This window comes from Mirounga leonina, unplaced genomic scaffold (genome assembly GCF_011800145.1).
Source record: "Mirounga leonina isolate KUSES-001 unplaced genomic scaffold, KU_Mleo_1.0 Mir_125, whole genome shotgun sequence".
Classification (NCBI taxonomy): domain Eukaryota; kingdom Metazoa; phylum Chordata; class Mammalia; order Carnivora; family Phocidae; genus Mirounga; species Mirounga leonina.
Window position 1 is genome coordinate 69,225,443 of NW_023270305.1, and position 19,886 is coordinate 69,245,328.

Here is a 19,886-nt window from a genome sequence, read left to right on the forward strand (position 1 = left end):
CTATTACAAATGGTGTCTTTTGGGGAGTGATGTCATTGAGAGGGTGATATAGGTTGTTGCTAATTTCAGTCCCCTTCACAAGAAGATCAGTTAGCAACTATCCATGGACAAGAAGCTGTTGTGAAAATTCCAGAACACAGGGGTGAGGGTGAAGAACCCTCCTGGACCACAGAAACTGAAAAGGACAGTGCATTAGAAAGGTAAGAGGAGTGGCTACACTCTGATCACATCACCTCTCCAAGGCAGGCACAGAGCCACAGTAAAAGGGTCTCCTGGGCCTACAGTGTCTCCAGAGGGAAAGAGACCAAAGTGGATAACCAGCTCCCTCAGTGTAATGGGTTGCTTCCCAGAAGGCCCACTTGGGTCTTGTCACAAGAAAGGGTACTTGACCACTGGAGATCATATTGGGATCCGGGGGAGGACAGGATATACAGCAACCAGCACTTGGCAGACCACCCTCCTCCTTGCAACACCACCCAAGTGGAGATCTTAGCCAGTGGCTGTGCCCATCTGCAAAGTTAAGCTAGTGGCCCTGTCTGGCCAGGGATCTTAGTGGACAATGCCACATGATTTGGGTCCCCACCCAATGAGCCGTACCAGCCACAAGCCTGTTCTACAGCCTCACCAGGGCTGGGAAGCAAATTAAAAGACCTGCCTAGGACTGAATATAACCTCCAGCCCCACCCAACCAGTAAGCATAACTCAACCTGTAGCCCTGCTTAAAATGACACTTGAGCAGAGAACTCAACCAGGTGGCTCAGCTCACCTGCAGAGCTGAGCTGGTGGTCCCGTCTGGCCAGGGAGCTTGGTGGGCAGCTTTGTTAGATTCAGGTCCCCAGCCATCAAGTCATAATGGTTATGGAGCCTGTTTTATGGCCCCATCTGGGCAGGGAAGAAAATTCATAGTCTTGCCTAACTGCTGAGTATAGCACCCAGTCCTGCCCAACTAAGAAGCATAAGCAGAAAATCCAGGCACTGTGGAGGCCATGTTCCAGTTGTGCATGGACAGGGAACCAAGTCAGTAGTCCTATCCAACTGTTCCCAGCCAGTGGCAACCCTGCTGACATCAGAGGTCCATTAACATCCTTGGCCAAACAGAGACCTGGAGAGTAAGCCCCACTTGCCCATGGACACGATCAGCTGATTCATCAAGAACCCCAAGTTAAGTTGACTAAAGAACTGTCTCTGCAAGGACACACAATTAAACAAAATTTTTAAAAATGCATGAATGAAATGAAAAGTTCAACAAAGAAAGAGGACTCCTATTAAATGAGTTATATTTAATATATAAAAACAACCAGTTGTTTTGTAAAACAACAATCGAACAGAAATCCTAGATATGAAGAATACACAATGACTGGACTGAAGAATTCAATACAGAGCTTCAACAACAGATCTGACCAATCAAAAGAAAGAATCAATGAGGGGCGCCTGGGTGGCTCAGTTGGTTAAGCAACTGCCTTCGGCTCAGGTCATGATCCTGGAGTCCCGGGATCGAGTCCCGCATCGGGCTCCCTGCTCGGCAGAGAGTCTGCTTCTCCCTCTGACCCTCCTCCCTCTCATGCTGTCTCTCATTCTCGCTCTCAAATAAATAAAATCTTAAAAAAAAAAAAAAAAAGAAAGAATCAATGAACTGAAAGGTCATTTGAAATTATCCAACAAGAGGAGCAAAAGAAAACAGAAGGAGAAAAAGAAAGCATGCTGGATTTATGGAATAACTTTAAGAGAAACAATATACAGTTGATCCTTAAACAACATGGGTTTGAACTGCATGGGTCCACTTATATGTGGATTTTTTACAGTATACTACTTTAAATGTATTTTCTCTTCCTTAAGGTTTTCTGAATAATATTTTTTCTAGCTTACTTTATTGTAAGAATACAGCACATAATACACAAAACATACAACATATATGTTAATTAACTGTTCATGTTATCAGTAAGGCTTCCGGTCAACATTAGGCTATCACTAGTTAAGTTTTTAGAAAGTCAAAATTATATGTGGATTTTCAAGTGCACAGGGGGTTGGTGCCCCTAACCCCCACATGGTTCAAGGGTCAATTATAGTTTTCAGTGTATGGATTTCAAAGTTTTTTTCATAAATTTATCTTCAAGTATGTAACATCTTTTGAGGCTACTGTAAATGGCATTTTTCTGTAACATTTTACTTTTGTACTTTTTTTTTTTTAAGATTTTTATTTATTTGAGAGAGAGAGCGAGCATGAGAGTGGAGTGAGGGGTAGAGGGAGAAGCAGACTCCCCACTGAGCAGGGAACCCGATGTGGGTCTCAATCCCGGGACTCCAGATCATGACCTGAGCTGAAGGCAGACACTTAACCAACTAAGCCACCCAGGTGCCCTACTTCTGCACCTGTAATACAAAAATAGAATTTCTGATATTGACCATATATTTTTCAATCTTACTAAATTCACTTATTCTCATAGCTTTGGGGTATTTCTTTAGGATATTCTATAATTTGTAGACAAACACCTTTCTCTTCTTCCTTCCCAAACGATGCCTCTTATTTCTATTTTTTGTACTGACTTAATGTACTGACCAGTACATCCAGTACAATACTGAGTAGGAGTGATGAAAGTGGACATCCCTGTCTTGCTCAATAGAAAGAAAGCATTCAATTTTTTACCATAAGTATCATGCTGGCTTTTTTTTTTTTTTTCCATAGATGCTCTTTATCAGACTGAGGAAATTCTTTCTATTTCTATCTAGTCTGCTGAGTGTTTTAAATCATGAATAGATGTTGAATTCTGTCACATGCTTTCATTTCAATTTCTCAAATTGTTAATGATTTCTAATTCTGCTATGTCAAAGAACATAATCTGTGATTGCTGGGTGCAGTGTTTAATAAATATCTACAAAGAAAAATATCTACAAGGTTAAGTTCGTTGACAGTGTTGTTCAAGTCCTTTATACCCTTACTGATTTTCTGTTTGTCAGTTATTGACAGATAAGTGTTGAAATCTCCAACTATAACTATGAATTTATAGTTGTGAATTTGTTTATTTTTTCTTCATGCATTTGGGAGCTCTGATACTAGGCTTATAGAGACTTAGGACTGTTGCATCTTCATAATGAATTCTCTCTTTTATAATGATAAAGTGTCTCTCTTTACCTCTGATAATATTCCCTGTCCTAAAGTCTAATTGGTCTGATAGTGTTATTCCCCACCCCATCTTTTTACTTTTAACTTACTTGAATTTTTATACTCAAAGTGCATTTCTTCAAAATCAAATCTCCCTGACCAACAGGGAGAAAATATTGGCAACTCAGGACTATTACCTCTAATAAGAAAGGGTTTAAAATGGAAGAAATAAAGATCAAAGGTCCTATGGAAAAATATGTAGAATAAACACAAACAGACAATATCAAAGGATAAATATAAACATGGCATAAAATATGCAGAAAGATATACAACCTCACTTATAACTAGAGAAAGACAAACTAAAACTATGATGACAGAATTTCTGATCTATTAGATTGACAAAAATTAAAAAGTGTAACATACTCTGTAGGAACATAGTGACTCTAATTCATTGATGAGGGGTATGCAAATTGGCGCAGCTCTTGAAAGAGAATTTGGCAACACTAACAAAACTACATATGCATTTACCTTTTGACTCACCACTCCCATGTCTAGGAATTTACCCTAACCATGTACTTTCAACAATAAACAATACAAATTACATATGCACTTATCTTTTGACTCAGAAATCCTATTTGTAGGAATCTGTTCTGCAGGTAACTTTCAAAAATATGAAAATACATATATACAAGGCTATTCTTTGAAGCACTGTTTGCAACTGCAAAATACTAGAAACAAATTGCTCATATATAATCCACATCCACATAATATGGTATGTTGCAGTCCATAAAAATAATGAGAAAGGTCTCTACAGGACATATTTTTAAGTAGATCAAATGAATAAAAAAGCCTATACTATGCTTCCTTTTGCAGAAGAGAGGTATAAAAAAACCACGTGTTTGACACTTTTGTATAGTTTTGACTTTTTGAATTCTACTGTTTCATATATTTAAAATGAGTGAGTCTTTAAAATAGAGGTAAAAAAAAATCTCAAATGGGAAAAAACAAAACAAAACCAGAAACCAAAGAGCCAAACTTTCTTTGGAATGAACATAACCACAATGCAGATGAGGGTGGAGGAAGGATGGGGTGGAGGAAGGATGGCGTGGAGAAGGATGGAGAGAAAGGTGAAGAACACAACACATGTAAATTTTGAGTAAAATATTTTGAACATATACATTCAAGCTGAACAAAATAATAAATTCTAAACACTGTACTTCCAACTAGTAGGTTTGTTTTTCATGGTGGTATGAGTTAACCAATCTTAAACAAATTTATTTGTATTCTAGTATTGAGCAATCAAGTCTATATTCTGTGGATAACTAGAGCCAGATTTCTCATTGCTGGAGAATATACAGAAACAAAAAGGGGAAGGGCAGAACACCACTGTGGTGCTATATTAAAACTGGAGTTATCAGTAACAACTCATGGTTTTTAATATACATAGATACAGAAATGTATGCACAAACATTTCTTCCTAACTCTAACAAGGTCTAGAGACAATGACACCTCATTTGCAACGATTCCCCAGCAGCAATGAGTACACACAGCATACAGATCTTAGCTTGTAAATATCCTCCACTAAAATGAAGCACAAGTGTCTGAAGAAGTGGGATGTTCCAGGGCTGTGGCAGGAATATTATGAAATAAGCCTGGAACATCTTGATGTTTCAGAAAGTAAAGAAGTGTTCAATGAATGGGGACATGTGAAAATCATACAGAATAGCCCCAAACATATGGTCAATTGATTTATAATGACAGTGCTAAGGTAATTCAATTGGAAAAAGATAGTTTTTGCAACAAATGGTGGTGAAATATCTATACAGATAAAAATGAACTTTGACCTTTACCTTACAGCTTCCTTGCATTAGAATGTCAACAACAAACAAAAAACAGAAAAAAAGATAGAATTAAAAAAAAAAATCACCAAAGCAGTAATTTCCAGGCAGACTCACCAGTGGATGCTGTAACTAGTGAGTCTGATGCCAAAGAGCATATTTACATGGTTTCAAGGTACTCCTTTGCAAGGTATTTATGAATTTACAAAGGAAAAGTGGAATAAATAGACACCTTGTGCCTCCTGATAATCAGATGAACTGAGCAGGACACAAATTTAAGTGATACTCCTGCCAAAAATGCATAATCTAAAATGAAGAATGAGAAAACCCAAACTAGGATGTTGGCCTCTCCTTTTAAAATAAATGGCCTCGGGGCACCTGGGTGGCTCAGTCGTTAAGCGGCTGCCTTCGGCTCAGGTCATAATCCCAGGGTCCTGGGATCGAGCCCCATTGGGCTCCCTGCTCAGCGGGGAGCCTGCTTCTCCCTCTCCCACTACTCCTGCTTGTGTTCCCTCTCTCGCTGTCAGATAAATAAATAAAATCTTTTTTAAAAAAAAAAAGGCCTCTACTTAAAAAAAAAAAAAAAAAAGTCAAGATCATAAAAAAGACAAATCAACTGTTCCACATTAAAGTTGAGACTAAACAGGCCTGAAAATTAAATATGACTGATACCAGCTTGAGGCTTGGACCAAAATTTCTTTTCTTTTTTAAAATAAAAATTGTCCCTAGGGGTGCCTGGGTAGCTCAGTCGGTTAAGCAGCTGCCTTTGGTTCAGGTCATGATCCCAGCGTCCTGGGACTGAGCCCCACATCGGGCTCCCTGCTCAGTGGAGAGCCTGCTTCTCCCTCTCCCTCTGCTGCTACCCCTGCTTGTGTGCGCTTTTTTTCTGTCAAATAAATAAAATCTTTAAAAAATAAAAATAAAAAAATAAAAATTGTCCCAATAATGGGACAACTGACAAATTAAAATAAAGTTTATAGATTAAATGATACTATGCGTGTCAGTGTTAATTTACTAATTTTGATACGTATTCTCTGCTTTTATAAAATTATGTCCCTCTTTATGAGAAATATACACTGAAGTTTTTAGGAGTAAATGAGCAACTATAACTGATTCTCAAAAAATTCAGAAAAATAATTACATATACATTATATGTATATATAGGACAGATAGGACAAGGGAGGGAAGAAAAAGGAAGGAGAGAAGAGGTAGAGAGGAAGATGATAAAGTAAATGCAAAATGGTAAATAAGGATGGAACATAGGTCAAGGGTATATGGGAATTCTTTGTACTATTTTTGCATTTTTTCTCTAAACTAAAATTATTATAAAACAAAAGGTAAAAAAAAGTAAATGTAATTTGAAAACTAAAGTACATTTCTTATAGCGGCATATGCTTGGATCTTTCTTTTCTAATACAACTGTTTTGAAACTGTTCACATTTATTCTAATTTTTGATATAGTTGATTTCAGTCTACCATCTTGCTATTTGTTTTCTATTTTTTCCATCTGCTTTTTATTCCTTTTGTCTTCTTTATCTGCCTTCCTTCAGATCAAGTATTCTTTTAGTATTTCACTTTATATCCATGACTGCTTTATCTGTTAGATCTCTTTGGGTTTTTCTTTTTAAATGATTTTAATATATCTTCCAGTATTTGTTTCATCTTATCACAGCCTAACTCCAAATAATATTATACCACTTTACATATATGTAAGAACTTTACAACTCAGTTTTCCCTCCTCTTGTCCTTTGTGCTATCATCATACATGTAATGTATACAAGTTACCAATTCCATAAAACATTGTAATTATTTTTGTTTTTAAAAGCCAATTATCTCAAAAAAACTTAATGAGAAAACATGTCTTTTATATTTATCCACATATTTTCACCTTTTTGGTGATCTTCATTATTGTGTCTAGAGCTGTAATGGTTATATCTTCAGAATTTAAAGGAACTGCCTTAGCATTTTTTTTTTTAAGATTTTATTTATTTATTTGACAGAGAGAGAGACAGCGAGAGAGGGAACACAAGCGGGGGGAGTGGGAGAGGGAGAAACAGGCTTTCCGCCGAGCAGGGAGCCCGATGCGGGGCTCGATCCCAGGACCCTGGGATCATGACCTGAGCCAAAGGCAGACGCTTAACAACTGAGCCACCCAGGTGCCCTCTGCCTTAGCATTTCTTATAGTGACACACGTTCTTAGCTTTTGTCTGGAAGTGTATTTGTGGAGGATATTTCTGCTGGATATAATAACCTGGGTTGACAGTTTATTCTTTTGATATTTTAAAGATGCCATTTTGCTGATTTTGGGTTTGCACTGTCTTTGATGAAGAACCAGCAGTCATTTTTAGCTTTTGTATCCCTACATGTAATTTATTTCTTCCTGGCTGCTTTTCAATTTGTCACTGGTTTTCAGCAACTGGAATATTATGTGACTTGGTGTGGTTTTCTTCGTGTTATTTGTGCACTGGGTTTACTGAAGTTCTTCAACACCCCTTCCCCGCCCCCAATTCCTGGAACTTAATTACACCTGTGTTAAATTGCTTGCCATTGTACCATAGGTCACCAAGGGTTTGTTTATTCTTTTTCCATTTTTTTTCTTCCTGTGCTTCAGTTTGGGTTACTTCCATCACTATGTCTTCAAATTCACTTTTTCTTTTGTAATGTCAATGTTGTTATTAATCCTACTCAGTGAAATTTTCCCTTCAGAAACTGTATTTTTCAGCTCCAGAGCTTCCATTTTGTTTTTTTTTAATGTCCATTTTTCCTTCATTATATTCATGTTTTCCTGTAAATCACTGAATATGTATAATGGATTTACTAAATTCCCTGTGTGCTACTTCCATCATCTGTCATTTCTAGATGTTTCTATTTTTTTTTTTTGGTTATGGGTCCATTTATTGGTTCTCTACATGTTCAATAATCTTTAATAAAAAGACTATTTCTATTACATTATTACTATTTTAAGTTACTTTCATTTCCATATGAATTTCAGAATTAGCTAGATTGTAGGCAATTTCTACCAAAAAAAAGACTGTGGGGATTTTGATTTGGATTGCATTTAAATATATAGATCAATTTGGATTGCACTGAAATATACAGAACAATTTGGAGAGAACCTTAATTCTTCTTATCCATGAAGACAGTATTCTCTCTCCACTTATTTGGGTTTTCTTTACTTACTCTTGGTAATGTTTGGAGATTTCAGTGTACAGGTCTTGCACATCTTTAGTTAGACTTATCCCTAGGTTCACTGACTGCCAAATCTACCCAGAGTAGCCTTTCCCTAGGAAGCTGGGGCATATGAGGCCTGTCACTCAGCCACTGAGCACACTGAAAAAGCTCTCTAAGACACAGAGCTGTGTAGGAAAAGGGGACTGTTCTTTTCACCAGCTGCCCATTCTGATGCCCATACTTGGAAAGGGTGGCAGGAGGGGAGACAAACATCACCTGATTGCCATCAGCCACTCAAAATAAGCCTATACAGCATGGAGCCTATGGAAAATGAGATCTGTCAATGTTCTCTGTCTGCCACATCCAACTGGAATAGCTGTCCAATCCCAGTGAGCTGGGGGAGATGGGAACATCCACTTGTCTGCCAAGCCCACCAAAATAGTTTTTATTATGCAAGGCAGAACTATGGGGGTGATGGGTATAGTCTCTAGCTTTGAATGCTATGACCTTCCACACTGTTCTTACCATGTATACATTTTGTTGAATAAATATTTCTCAATTCATTTTAAGTCCTTTGAACAATCTCCAGATACTCTGTCTTTGCTAATTTTAATCATCCTAACAAATGCTTCTTATGGGGAGAAGTCCCCAAGCTCCTCACATCATCATTTCAGAAATCTCAATTCTGTCACACTTGTATTTAAGGTGAGAATAATGTGATGCTTTAAAAAAATAAGTGAAACAAACTGGCCTACTCAAAGGAGCTTACCAACATCTGCTTCTGTGGTTTAATGCAAAGTTAATCTTATCTTTACTTATGCTCACTTCTGGTATGTTGACTTCCTATCATTAACTTGATACAGTCTTCAAGATCTTTGCAAAGTACTTTTTTTTTTTTTTTTTGCATATTTGTCACTTCATGTGCAGTTACAATCTCCAGAGCTAGAAAATAAATCAAAGTACAAACTAAAACGAAATCTTAAAAAACAGCTTAAGGACATTTCCTTTAGCTTTTTCACAAAATTTAAAAGAGGTAATTATTGAAACTGTAAATATTAGCAGATTTTATCTTCCATTAAGATATTACCAAGTTTTGGATCTAACTACAATCTTCTAGATGCTTATGGCTACTAAAGGCAACCAAAATAGTTGTACTTAATAATAAGCAAATTATACAGTCAATTAAAGAATCCCAATACCATCTTAATTTGAAAAGTAATTCCCAGCCCAATATTTTTGGCCTATTTCCCAGAGATACCAGGAAACTTAAAATTAGAAGTATCTGGTTCTTCTTATGAACATTAAGCGTATACACACACAGATACACACATATATCCTTCTCACCTAGCTGTATACACTTTTTCAGCTCTTATAACAATAACAGTAGCATTTTGTTCCCAACCCAAGAGCTCTGCACTAGCTGTTCCTCTGTCTGAAATGCTCTTCCCTAAGACTTTTACCAGCTAAGCTTAAAAACCATTTCAGAGAAACCTTCCTTAACATCCAGTCTAAAGAAGCAATGGAATCCTGTCTATTTCAGACTACTCTTTAGCTGAGTATATTTATTTAGTGGCTTACTGTCTGTTTTCCCCATTCGAACAGATGTTCCACACCAGGGCAAGAGTCTTAGACTATCTTGTCCATCCAGCACAGTAGCAGTTTTAAAATATGTGCACAGATTCTCTGATACTCCTCTCTTCAAGAGATGGAGCTTAATTCCCATAGCCTTGGGGGTGACTTTTTATGAATGGAATATGGCAGAAGTGATGGTGTGTGACTCTAAGACTCCATTACAAAAGACACTGTGGCTTCCTCCTTAGTTTCTCTTGCATCACCTGCTCTGGGGTCACCAGCTGTCGTGATGGGGCAACACTCAAAGCAGCCCTATGGACGGTTCGACATGGTGAAGGACTAGGGCCTCTTGCCAACAGCCAGCAAAAACTAAGGCTTTTTGCCAAGAGTTATATGAGTGAGCCATCCTGAAGAGGATCTAGCAGGCCCAGGCCTTCAGATGTGGGTTTATACCTGAACTGCCATCTCAGGAGGGATCCTGGGCCACAACTACTTCACTGAGGTGCTCCCAAATTCCTCACTCCCAGAAACAGGAAGATGATACATGTTTGCTGTTTGAAGCTGCTAGGTTTGGGGGTAGTTTATTACATGACCAGAGATAACAAATACAATTACTAAGTCACCAGTTCTTACAACAAAGCCCGGCCCATATGAAGATCCCAACAAATGTTTGCTGAATGACTAAGCAAATAAATTATCAAACACCCACAACTTATATTCATGTAACATTTTAAAGTTTGCAAACTAGAGCTGCCCAAATAAATCTTTTCATTTGATCCTCACCACAACCTTATATAAATGCATAACCTTATATCATATATATCAGGCAGAGAAATAATCTTCCCCAGTTTGCAAATGAAAGTCATACTCAGAGCAGTTAAGTAGTTGCTTTCAAGGCCCCACAGATGGTAAACAGAGAACTCAACTCAGGACTTTTGATCCCTAATCTTCCACACAGGGCTCCACAATCTTAGGAAAAGTCAACCATAAAAGATGACCTCATCTCACAAAATATTAAATCGGTACTGGTTATTTATTATAATATAATAATATAAAAACGCTGATGGAACACTATATGCCCATCCCCCACCATTCTACCATAGAGCCAACACATGATTTTTAAACAAAATGTTATCATGTAATTGATAACCATATTAAAACAAATAAGAAGGGGTGAGCCAGAACAGAGGAGAGGAATAGAAAAAAAGAGTATCCTGGAAAATTGTGTTTTCCCTGGTTTTACTTCCCACAATTCTGAGGTCAGGAAAGCAGCAGTTCACTCCCCTGCAGAGTGTCCTGAAAGCCCTTGGAGCCAAGCCTGTCCCAAAACTAATGCAGATGATAAGGGTAGGTGGTGAGGGGGAAGAGGGAGGAAAAGGCAGGAGAGAAAGAAATGGTAGCCAGAGGCTAGTATCTACCATTATACTACCATATAATCCACTAGCTACAGAATCATTCTATTAGCTGAACTTTTCATGATACAAATTTCCCGGGGCAGGTTAAGTTTCACTTACAGAGTGAGAGTTTTGACCCAAGAGATCATGTTCAGGAATTTTAAGAAAGGATGGGGCTGAATCTACTGGCTTACTAATAAAGCCAGGAGGCAGGCAGCATGTGATTATACAACTTGGGAGCACAAACAGTGAGAAATTGATGCAGAAACGACTAGAGAAGTTCAAAAGACAAAGCGTCCCTCCCAGCAATCTAATGCGCAGTGGACACTGGCCACGCCCCAAGGAGAGAGACTGGTAGAGGCAGCAATCTCCAGAGGTGGAGACCAGGCTCTGGAGTCAGAAGCCAGCCTTCACCTCAGCTATGACTTGGGCCTTTTGGGTCATTTTGATGATGCGAGTGAAGCGCATGCCTGTGTCTTACGTACCTTGATCCCTACAACCCTTTATAACATCCTTTTCAAGTGTGCTGCTTTCTTCCACAAAGTAGGCTGTGTTTTATCACTTTAACACCTCACTTTTACAACCTCATTAGAAGGGATGTCTTCATTGCCCTTCAAGATGCCTGAAGGCAGGGGCTATGCACCCAGTCCCAGCACTGAGCAGATACTTTCAGAAACTTCATGGAATGCTGGCTAAAAAAGAAAATCCAGGGAATACAGAAGAACTGCATACTTGCTATGCAAATAGTCAGAGTGAACACAACACAGGACTGGTAATCAGAAGATGATGAATTCTAGCTGAAACTTTGCCACTTTAACCATGAGCATATTCCTTGGTTCCAAGGGTCTCAGCTTCCTTGTGTGTCAAACACGGGGCTCAATAAGACCACCTATCAGGGTCTCCTGTACTTAGAATCCTCTGTAATCATGTAACTTTGATCTTAGTCAAATTTTGAAGCCCGTTTAAACTCAAATGCTGACGTTTTTATAGAACAGCTTGTTTTTAAACTAAAAAAAATTATAATTTCTGTTGTTCTACAACTACACATTTGATTTACAACTTCTGTTCTTACACAACTGCACACTTATATTTTCATTCACATTTTATTTTACATATGCATTTTCATTAAAGTTATTCTTAACTCAAATGAGAGCTCGGGCAGTGTTTACTTTGTGCACATATTAAAAAAACCCAGCTAAATGTGTGCAAGCTAGGTTCTGATCATGTGCTTGGTAAGTATGGAGGCTGTATCTGCTTTTTCCATGTCACACATGTTTTAAAAAGACCTATTAAGGGTGATTCACAAATATAGTCCTTTGGGTTTTTTTAGTTGATATGAGGCTCAAAATCTAAATTTAGACCTGTATATTGTTATGGAATGAACTGTATCCCCCCAAAGTCACATGTTGATGCCCTAACCCCCAATGTGATAGGCTTTGAGAGGTAATTCGGTTTAGAGAAGGTCACAAGAATGAGGCCTTCATGATAGTGTTAGTGCCTTTAAAAGAAATGACACCAAAGAGCTTGCTTCCATTCTCCCTCTTTGCCATCTGAGGATAAAAGGGAGACAGTAGCCATCTGCAAGCCAAGGACAGAGCCTTCATTGGGGAACCAATCTGCCGGCACCTTGATCTTGGACTTCCCGGCCTCCAAAACTGTGAAAAATAAATGTTGTTTAAGCCACTCAGTGTATGTGGTATTTTGTGACAGCAGCCTGAGCTAAAACATATGTTTAGTACGTAATCCAGTCTCATAGCCATAGGGTATGGATACCAATTTGAACCCAGCAGTTTACTGAATTCATGATCTTAGTCAAATTAAAAAAAAAAGAAAAAAAAAAAGCAAAGTGTGATGGATTTATTTTTATTTTTATTTTTTTAAAGATTTTATTTATTCATTTGAGAGACAATGAGATAGAGAGAGAGCATGAGAGGGGGGAGGGTCAGAGGGAGAAGCAGACTCCCTGTCGAGCAGGGAGCCCAATGTGGGACTCGATCCCGGGACTCCAGGATCATGACCTGAGCCGAAGGCAGTCGCCCAACCAACTGAGCCACCCAGGCGCCCCATGTGTGATGGCTTTAAAACATATCTGCCACACTTTGCCATAGGTAGGTAGGGGTCATTCCCCTCACCCTATTCCCCATCCCCACATCTTCCCCACTCCCCCATGCCTTGACTCAAGACCAACCTAAGTGACTGGTTGAACAGCAGCAGCTGACAGAGGTAACACTACATAACTTCAGAGGGAAGGTCAAAAAAAGTGATACAGCTTCTACTGGTTCTCTTTGGGATGTTCACTCTTGAAATCCAGCTATCACGCTGTGAGGCAGCCCAAACAAGCCTTTGTGAAAAGACCACACAGAAGGGCCCACATGTAGGCATTCTAGGTGACAGCCCAGCTGAAGTTCCGGGTAACAAGCGCATCAGCATGCGAGTGAACACGCCCCCAGCTCTGGAGTCTCCCCAGCTGAGGTCCCGATCATCACAAGCTGTCTCTGCTGTGCTCTGTCTAAACTCCAGGCTTACAGAGTCTGACGGCATAATAATATGATTGCTTTATGCCAGTAAGCTGGGGTAGTTTGTTAGGCAGATGTGGATCACAGATAAGTGGGACATGAGATCAGAATATAATTATGTATTGATGTAAATTCTTCATTATACTAGGAAAATAACTTAAAGCCAAATCTTGATCATGGATGAATAACATCATCTTCATAAATGTAGCCAATATAATTTCATAGCTGATTTCCTAACTGCTGGAATAAAGCAACAAGGAAGAAGCATAAGATAACAGGTGTGCTTTTCTTCCCACTAGCTTAGCTCTAGAGCAGTCAGAGTTCTAGGGTTCTCAGATGGTCTAGCCAAGGTGGCATCAGGCTAGACGTGTAGTGTTCTGGAAATAATCCACCCCAGTGTAAAAAATATTTGGGAAGGGTGGCATTATGCTTTATAATACAAGAGCAGAGAAGTCTACATCTTACTGTTGGCAGGGGGTGTGTCTTTTGGGTAGGGTTCATGGGTAAAGCAGGTCTCAACAGAGCATATAAAATTAGGCAGACAGAAAAATGGGGAAGTAAGGCCATGTTACAGCAGATCCAAAAGAGTGAAAAGAGCAAAACCAGTGAATACTGAAGGAATTTCATTATTGTATTTATGAATTAAGTTTTAAGTTCTTTTTTAAGATATTAAGTTTTAATTGTCTTCATCTGAATATGCGCTACTTCTCTCTCAAAATAAAGTTCTTTGCTTGATGCAATCTGCGTTTCAATAGCCTGAGGACATTCAAGGATATCTAATTCATAGCTCTCATTCTCCTTTAAATACCAGCTGCAGACCCTCACTGGGTAGGGAAAGGTTATCAGGATAGTAACTTTCTTTTATATTGTCTACCTTTATATGTGAGAAGCTACCAAAAGACCAAAGAATTTGGATGTGAGGAAGACATCTTCAAATTCACATGCTTGTACATATTTTCATAATACCTGAGGGTAAAACAACTCCCTTGTTTGTTATCACAGAGAAGCTGTGTTCAAAAGGGGTCTCTTTCAGTCACAAGACTGGGTTTCACTGCTCTGAATTCCTCCCCCAGGGGCCTGCAGACAGACACCTTGTAGTAACTGAGAGCAGGAACAGTTAGTCCATAAAAGGCAGCAATAACCACGAAAAGTTACTGGGGAGTTACAAAGCTGATCCTCCCCGGACATGATGGGGAGAAAGGCTACACAATACATCACATGCAAATTCAGATCCAACCTGGTTTTCCATACTTGAAATGCATGATATAATGTGATTTATAACTTGCTTTTCCCTCTTCACCAAAAAAGTTGTTTCAAGGGAAGGACAGCATTGCTGGAATCCCCCAAAAGGAACTGAAATTATGTTAGTATCTTATTAAATACATAAAATTTTATATGCTATAAAAAATATATATATTCCTTCCTTACCTTTTCTGTTGATACGAACTGAGTCCAAGTGTTGTCTCAGTCTGTGAAAGGAAGAAAACAATGAAAATACTGAAAACAAACCTTTCTACTAGAGACATACAGAACATCCAAAATATACTGCAGTTTCAACTTTGATCTTATACTCACTTAGATTTTCAGGTTAAACCCAATCCTTAAATCATAGGAAATGTTTTGTCACGTTATGTAATTCAAATGAGAGAATAATTTGGGATTAAATTTTAAACACACATGAAAAGAATACAAAGGAATGTGATTGATTTTTAAAAGGTTGTCAAACCAATACATCCTGTGAGAAGAGTCCTCTACAATCACTTCGTGAGGCTACTTGTGCCTCTCACTGCTCACTGCTTACCAACTGTGTGGCAGGTGCTGGTGTATAACGGTGCCTGTCACCAGGGAACTCAAGGTTGTGGGGGCAGAGCAAGAGGGAGACAGCCTTTTAAAACTAAAGAAATACAGGGGCACCTGGGTGGCTCAGTCGGTTAAGCATCTGCCTTCAGCTCAGGTCATGATCCCGGGGTCCTGGGATCGAGCCCCGCATCGAGCCCCGCATTGGGCTCCCTGCTCAGCGGGGAGCCTGCTTCTCCCTCTCCCCCTCCCCCTGTGCTCTCTCTTTCTCTCAAATAAATAAAATCTTAAAAAAAACCCCACCTAAATAAATATGAAAGAACTATGAAAATGTTGGAAAGGTGCTGTGAAAGAGAATAAATAGGTGATGTGCTTCAATATGTCAGGAGGGAAGGCCTGTGTGAAGAGATCACATCGACGTGGAATGTGATCAAGTGTAAAAAAGCTGTGTGTGGAAACAGGGCTATGTGGTGGTGGAAAAAACAACATGCACACAGGTCTGACTTCAGGAAAGAGCCTGGATATTCAAGAAACAGGTCTATTTGGATGGAGCTCAGAGGGATGGCGGAAGAAAAGTAGAAAATGAGGTTGGAGTGCTGGGCGGGGCTAGACTATGCTGTGTCCTGGTAAGAAGCCCTGGTAAGTTTGGAATGTGCTCTACTCTAAATGCAATACAAGGTGTCTGAAGGAGTAAGAGAGACAGAGACAGACATGGTCTGATTTAATTTTAAAGACACTATTCTGGTAGCAGTGTAGAGAGGATGGATGAGAGGAGAACAAGACAGAAAGCAAGAAATTGGTTACAACTGAGGAAGATAAGTTCTTAACAATATGTGAGAAAATGCCAAAACTCTAAGGAATACCATCAGTGAACTTATCCCAAAGGTTAGCTTCTGTGTGGTAATTAGAAAAAGCAGTAGAGTTGTGGCATTATTTTTCCCATTAATATATTATTTTGCAATGGTATTTTGGAGACTGTATATGGAAGAAATATGGCAGATGTGGGAAAAATGTCCTTATTGTTTGAAAGTGAAAACTTGGGTGAAGGTGAAGTGTGAGGATGTCTGTAATTTTCTTTAAAATGTTTTAGCAATATGGCTTGCATGTGTATGGAAGTATGTGTGTGTATAAAGCAAATATGACAAAATGTTAATCTATCTCTGTGGTAGGTAAATGGGTATTCATTCTCAACTCTTCTTATTTTCTGTGCTTAAAAATACGTTTAACTTTTCATTATGAAGAAACTTTTTAAAGAATTTATTTGAGAGAGAGAGCAAGAGAGAGAGAACGCACAAACAGGTGGGAGGGGCAAAGGGAGAGGGAGAAGCAGGCTCCTGGCTGAGCAGGGAGCCGGACACAGGGCTCAATCCCAGGACCCTGAGATCATGACCTGAGCTGAAGGCAGATGCTTAACCAACTGAGCTCCCCAGGAGCTCCCCAAATCTTTTATTATGGGAGAAAACGTTTGCAAATTATATATCTGATAAAGGGTTAATATACAAATATATAAAGAACCACTATAATTCAACCTTGCTATTGATAAACAGCAAATAAACAAACCTGATTAAAAAATGGGTGGGGGGCAGCCTGGGCAGCTTAGTCGGTTAAATGCCTCTTGGTTTCGGCTCAGGTCATGATCTCAGTGTCCTGATATCAAGACCTACGTTGTGCTCTGCTCAGTGTGGCGTCTGCCAGAGATTCTCTCTCTCCCTCTCTTTCTGCCCTTCCCCTGCTCGCATGCTTGTTCTCTCTCTAAAATAAATAAATAAATCTTTAAAAAAAAGGGGGGGGTGGACGCCTTGATAGGCATTTCTCCAAAGAATATTCAAATGGCCAATGGGCCCATGAAAAAGGTGTTCAACATCACTAATTATTAGGGAAATGCAAAGCAAAACTACAGTGACAAACCACCTCACTCCCATTAGGATAGCTACTATCAAAAAACCAGAAAATAACAAGTTCTGATAAGGTTGTGGAGAAACTGCTATCCTTCTGCACTGTGAATGGGAATGTAAAATGTGCTGCTGTGGTGGAAAATGGTATGGTGGTTCCTCAAAGAATTAAACATAGAATTACCACATGATCCAGCAATTCCACTTCTGGGCATATACCCAAAAGAACTGAAAGCAGGAAGCAGGGACTCAAATACGTGGACATCCATGTTCATAGCAGCATGGTCCACAATAAAGTGTGGAAGTAATACAAGTGTCTACCAATGGATAAATGGACAAACAAAATGGTTTATATGTACAAAAGAGCATTATTTGGCCTTAAAAAAAGGAAGAAAATTCTGACATATGCTATAACGTGGATGAACCTCGAAAACGAAGTCTATACTAAGTGAAATAAACTGGTCACAAAAGGACAAATACTACACGATCCTATTTATATGAAGTACTTAGAATAGGACGAAGAATGGTGGTTGTCAAGGGTTAAGGTGAAGGGAATGAGGAGTTGCTGTTTAACGAGTAAAGAGCAGTTTCAGTTTGGGATAATGAAAAAGTTCTGGAGCTGGATGGTAGTGATGCAAAAACAAATACGAATGTATTCAGTGTCACTGAACTATATACAATTAAAATGGCTAAAACTGTAATTTTTATGTTACATGTATTTTACTACAATTTTTAAAAAAGCTATAGTAGTAAAGACAGTGTGGTACTGGCATAAAGATAGACAAATAGATCAAGAGAACTAGAGAAAGTCCAAAAATGGACTTGTACGGTCATCTGATTTTCAATAAAGGCATCAATGCAGTTCAGTGGAGAACCTTGTATCTTTTCAGCAAATGGTGCTAGAACTACAGGACAAACTTATGTAAGGGAAAAATGAGCCTTTATCCTTATGTCACACCATGTACTCAAATTACTTCTATACATATCATAGTTTTAGCATAAAAACTAAAATTATACAGCTTCAACAAGAAAACTTAGGAGATTATCTTCGTAATCTTGGAAACAGAGATTTCATGAACAGGACAAAAGCCACTAACTGTAAAAGAAAAAACTGACAGACTGGACTTCATAAAAAATTTTAAAATATGCTCACCAAAAGACATTGTTATGAAAATGAAAAGGCAAACTGTATACTGAGATAAAACTATTTGCAAATAACATATTTGATGAAAGACTTGTATACTGAACATATAACTTGTGACCTATGAATTTAAAAACCACACCATTTTTTAAAAAAAGCAATTATAAAAATGTCAGCTAAGCACACAAAAAGATGCTCAGTGTGTTATTAAGGAAAAGCAAATTTAAACTATAATGATATATACACTCCTATTATAATGTCCAAAACTGAAAATACACCAAGAGTTGGAGAGAATGTGGAACAACTAGAACCTCCATACATTGTTGGTGGGAACGTAAAATAGAACCACCACTCTAGAAAAAGTTTGGCAATTCTTTACAAAGTTAAACATACCCCTATCATATGATGATACCACTCCACTCCTAGATACTTGCCCAAGAGAAACACAAGAAAAACACGTGCACATGAATGGTTATAGCAGCTTTATGTTTATAGCAGGTCAATACTGGACAACCCAATTTTCTGTTAAAGGTGAATGGATAAATGAATTGTGGTGTATCTACACAATAGAATACTACTCAATAAAAAACAATAAAGCCTGGGAACCTTTCTTTTTTCTTTTAACATTTCTTTATCATTTTACAATAATATTATTTTTAGAAGAGCAGAAAATAACATTTGAGCAGAAAAAAGAATAAACTGATGATATAGATGAATCTCAAAATAATTATGCTGAGACAGACATCCCCCCCTCCACCAAAGTACATTCTGTGTGAATGCATTTATATAAAATGGTTTACAATTTCAACTGATAGTGACAGCAGATCAGTGATTACAATTGCCTAGAAATGGCGAGTGAAGGTGGAGGGATTACCAAGGGTCACAAGTAAACTTTTGGGCGTGATGGATATGTTATCTTGATTGCAGTGATGGTTTCACAAGTGTATAAATATTTAAACTCTTCAAACTGTACACTTTAAACATGTACAGTTTATTGTGTGTCACTCATACTTCAATAAAGAACGTAACCTAAGAATTCTAGAACATGCAAAACTCTGGTTCTCATGTGAAGTTGACAGAAAGGGAACTCAGAAAGTTTATCACCCATGTACACTTTCTTAAGGGGAAAAAATTCTTCATGAAAACAATCTGGCCAACAAGATTACTCATGAAGAATTGCAAATGAGGAAGCGGTCTTGTGAAAGATAGGCAGATGGTCACGGCACAGAAACTGTGGAAATACGATCTGAAAAGCAGAAAGTAAATGTTGTTTTTAAAGTGTAAGCCACAAAATAGAAAAATCATTTAATCATAATAAACAAGAATAAAAATCTCAGCACATGCCAACAAAAACCCTTAAGTATTGAAATAGAAAGATCACAATAGACACCATCTTGTTTTTCAAGTAATTTGAGAAATAAAGGTTTAAACATATTTTAAATGTACATCTGAAAATTAAGCTCCT

At 38.3% G+C, this 19,886-nt stretch overlaps 1 protein-coding gene across 2 annotated transcripts in view; it reads right to left on the reverse strand.

Annotated features, from left to right (window-relative positions):
* The window catches only part of TMEM131 (transmembrane protein 131), a 240,722-nt gene that overhangs the window by 130,205 nt on the left and 90,631 nt on the right, over positions 1 to 19,886 (reverse strand). For both annotated transcript variants that reach the window (XM_035001727.1, XM_035001728.1), the window contains one exon: positions 15,020 to 15,060. In XM_035001727.1, the coding sequence (XP_034857618.1) occupies positions 15,020 to 15,060 (41 nt within the window). The remainder of the gene's footprint in view (positions 1 to 15,019; positions 15,061 to 19,886) is intronic.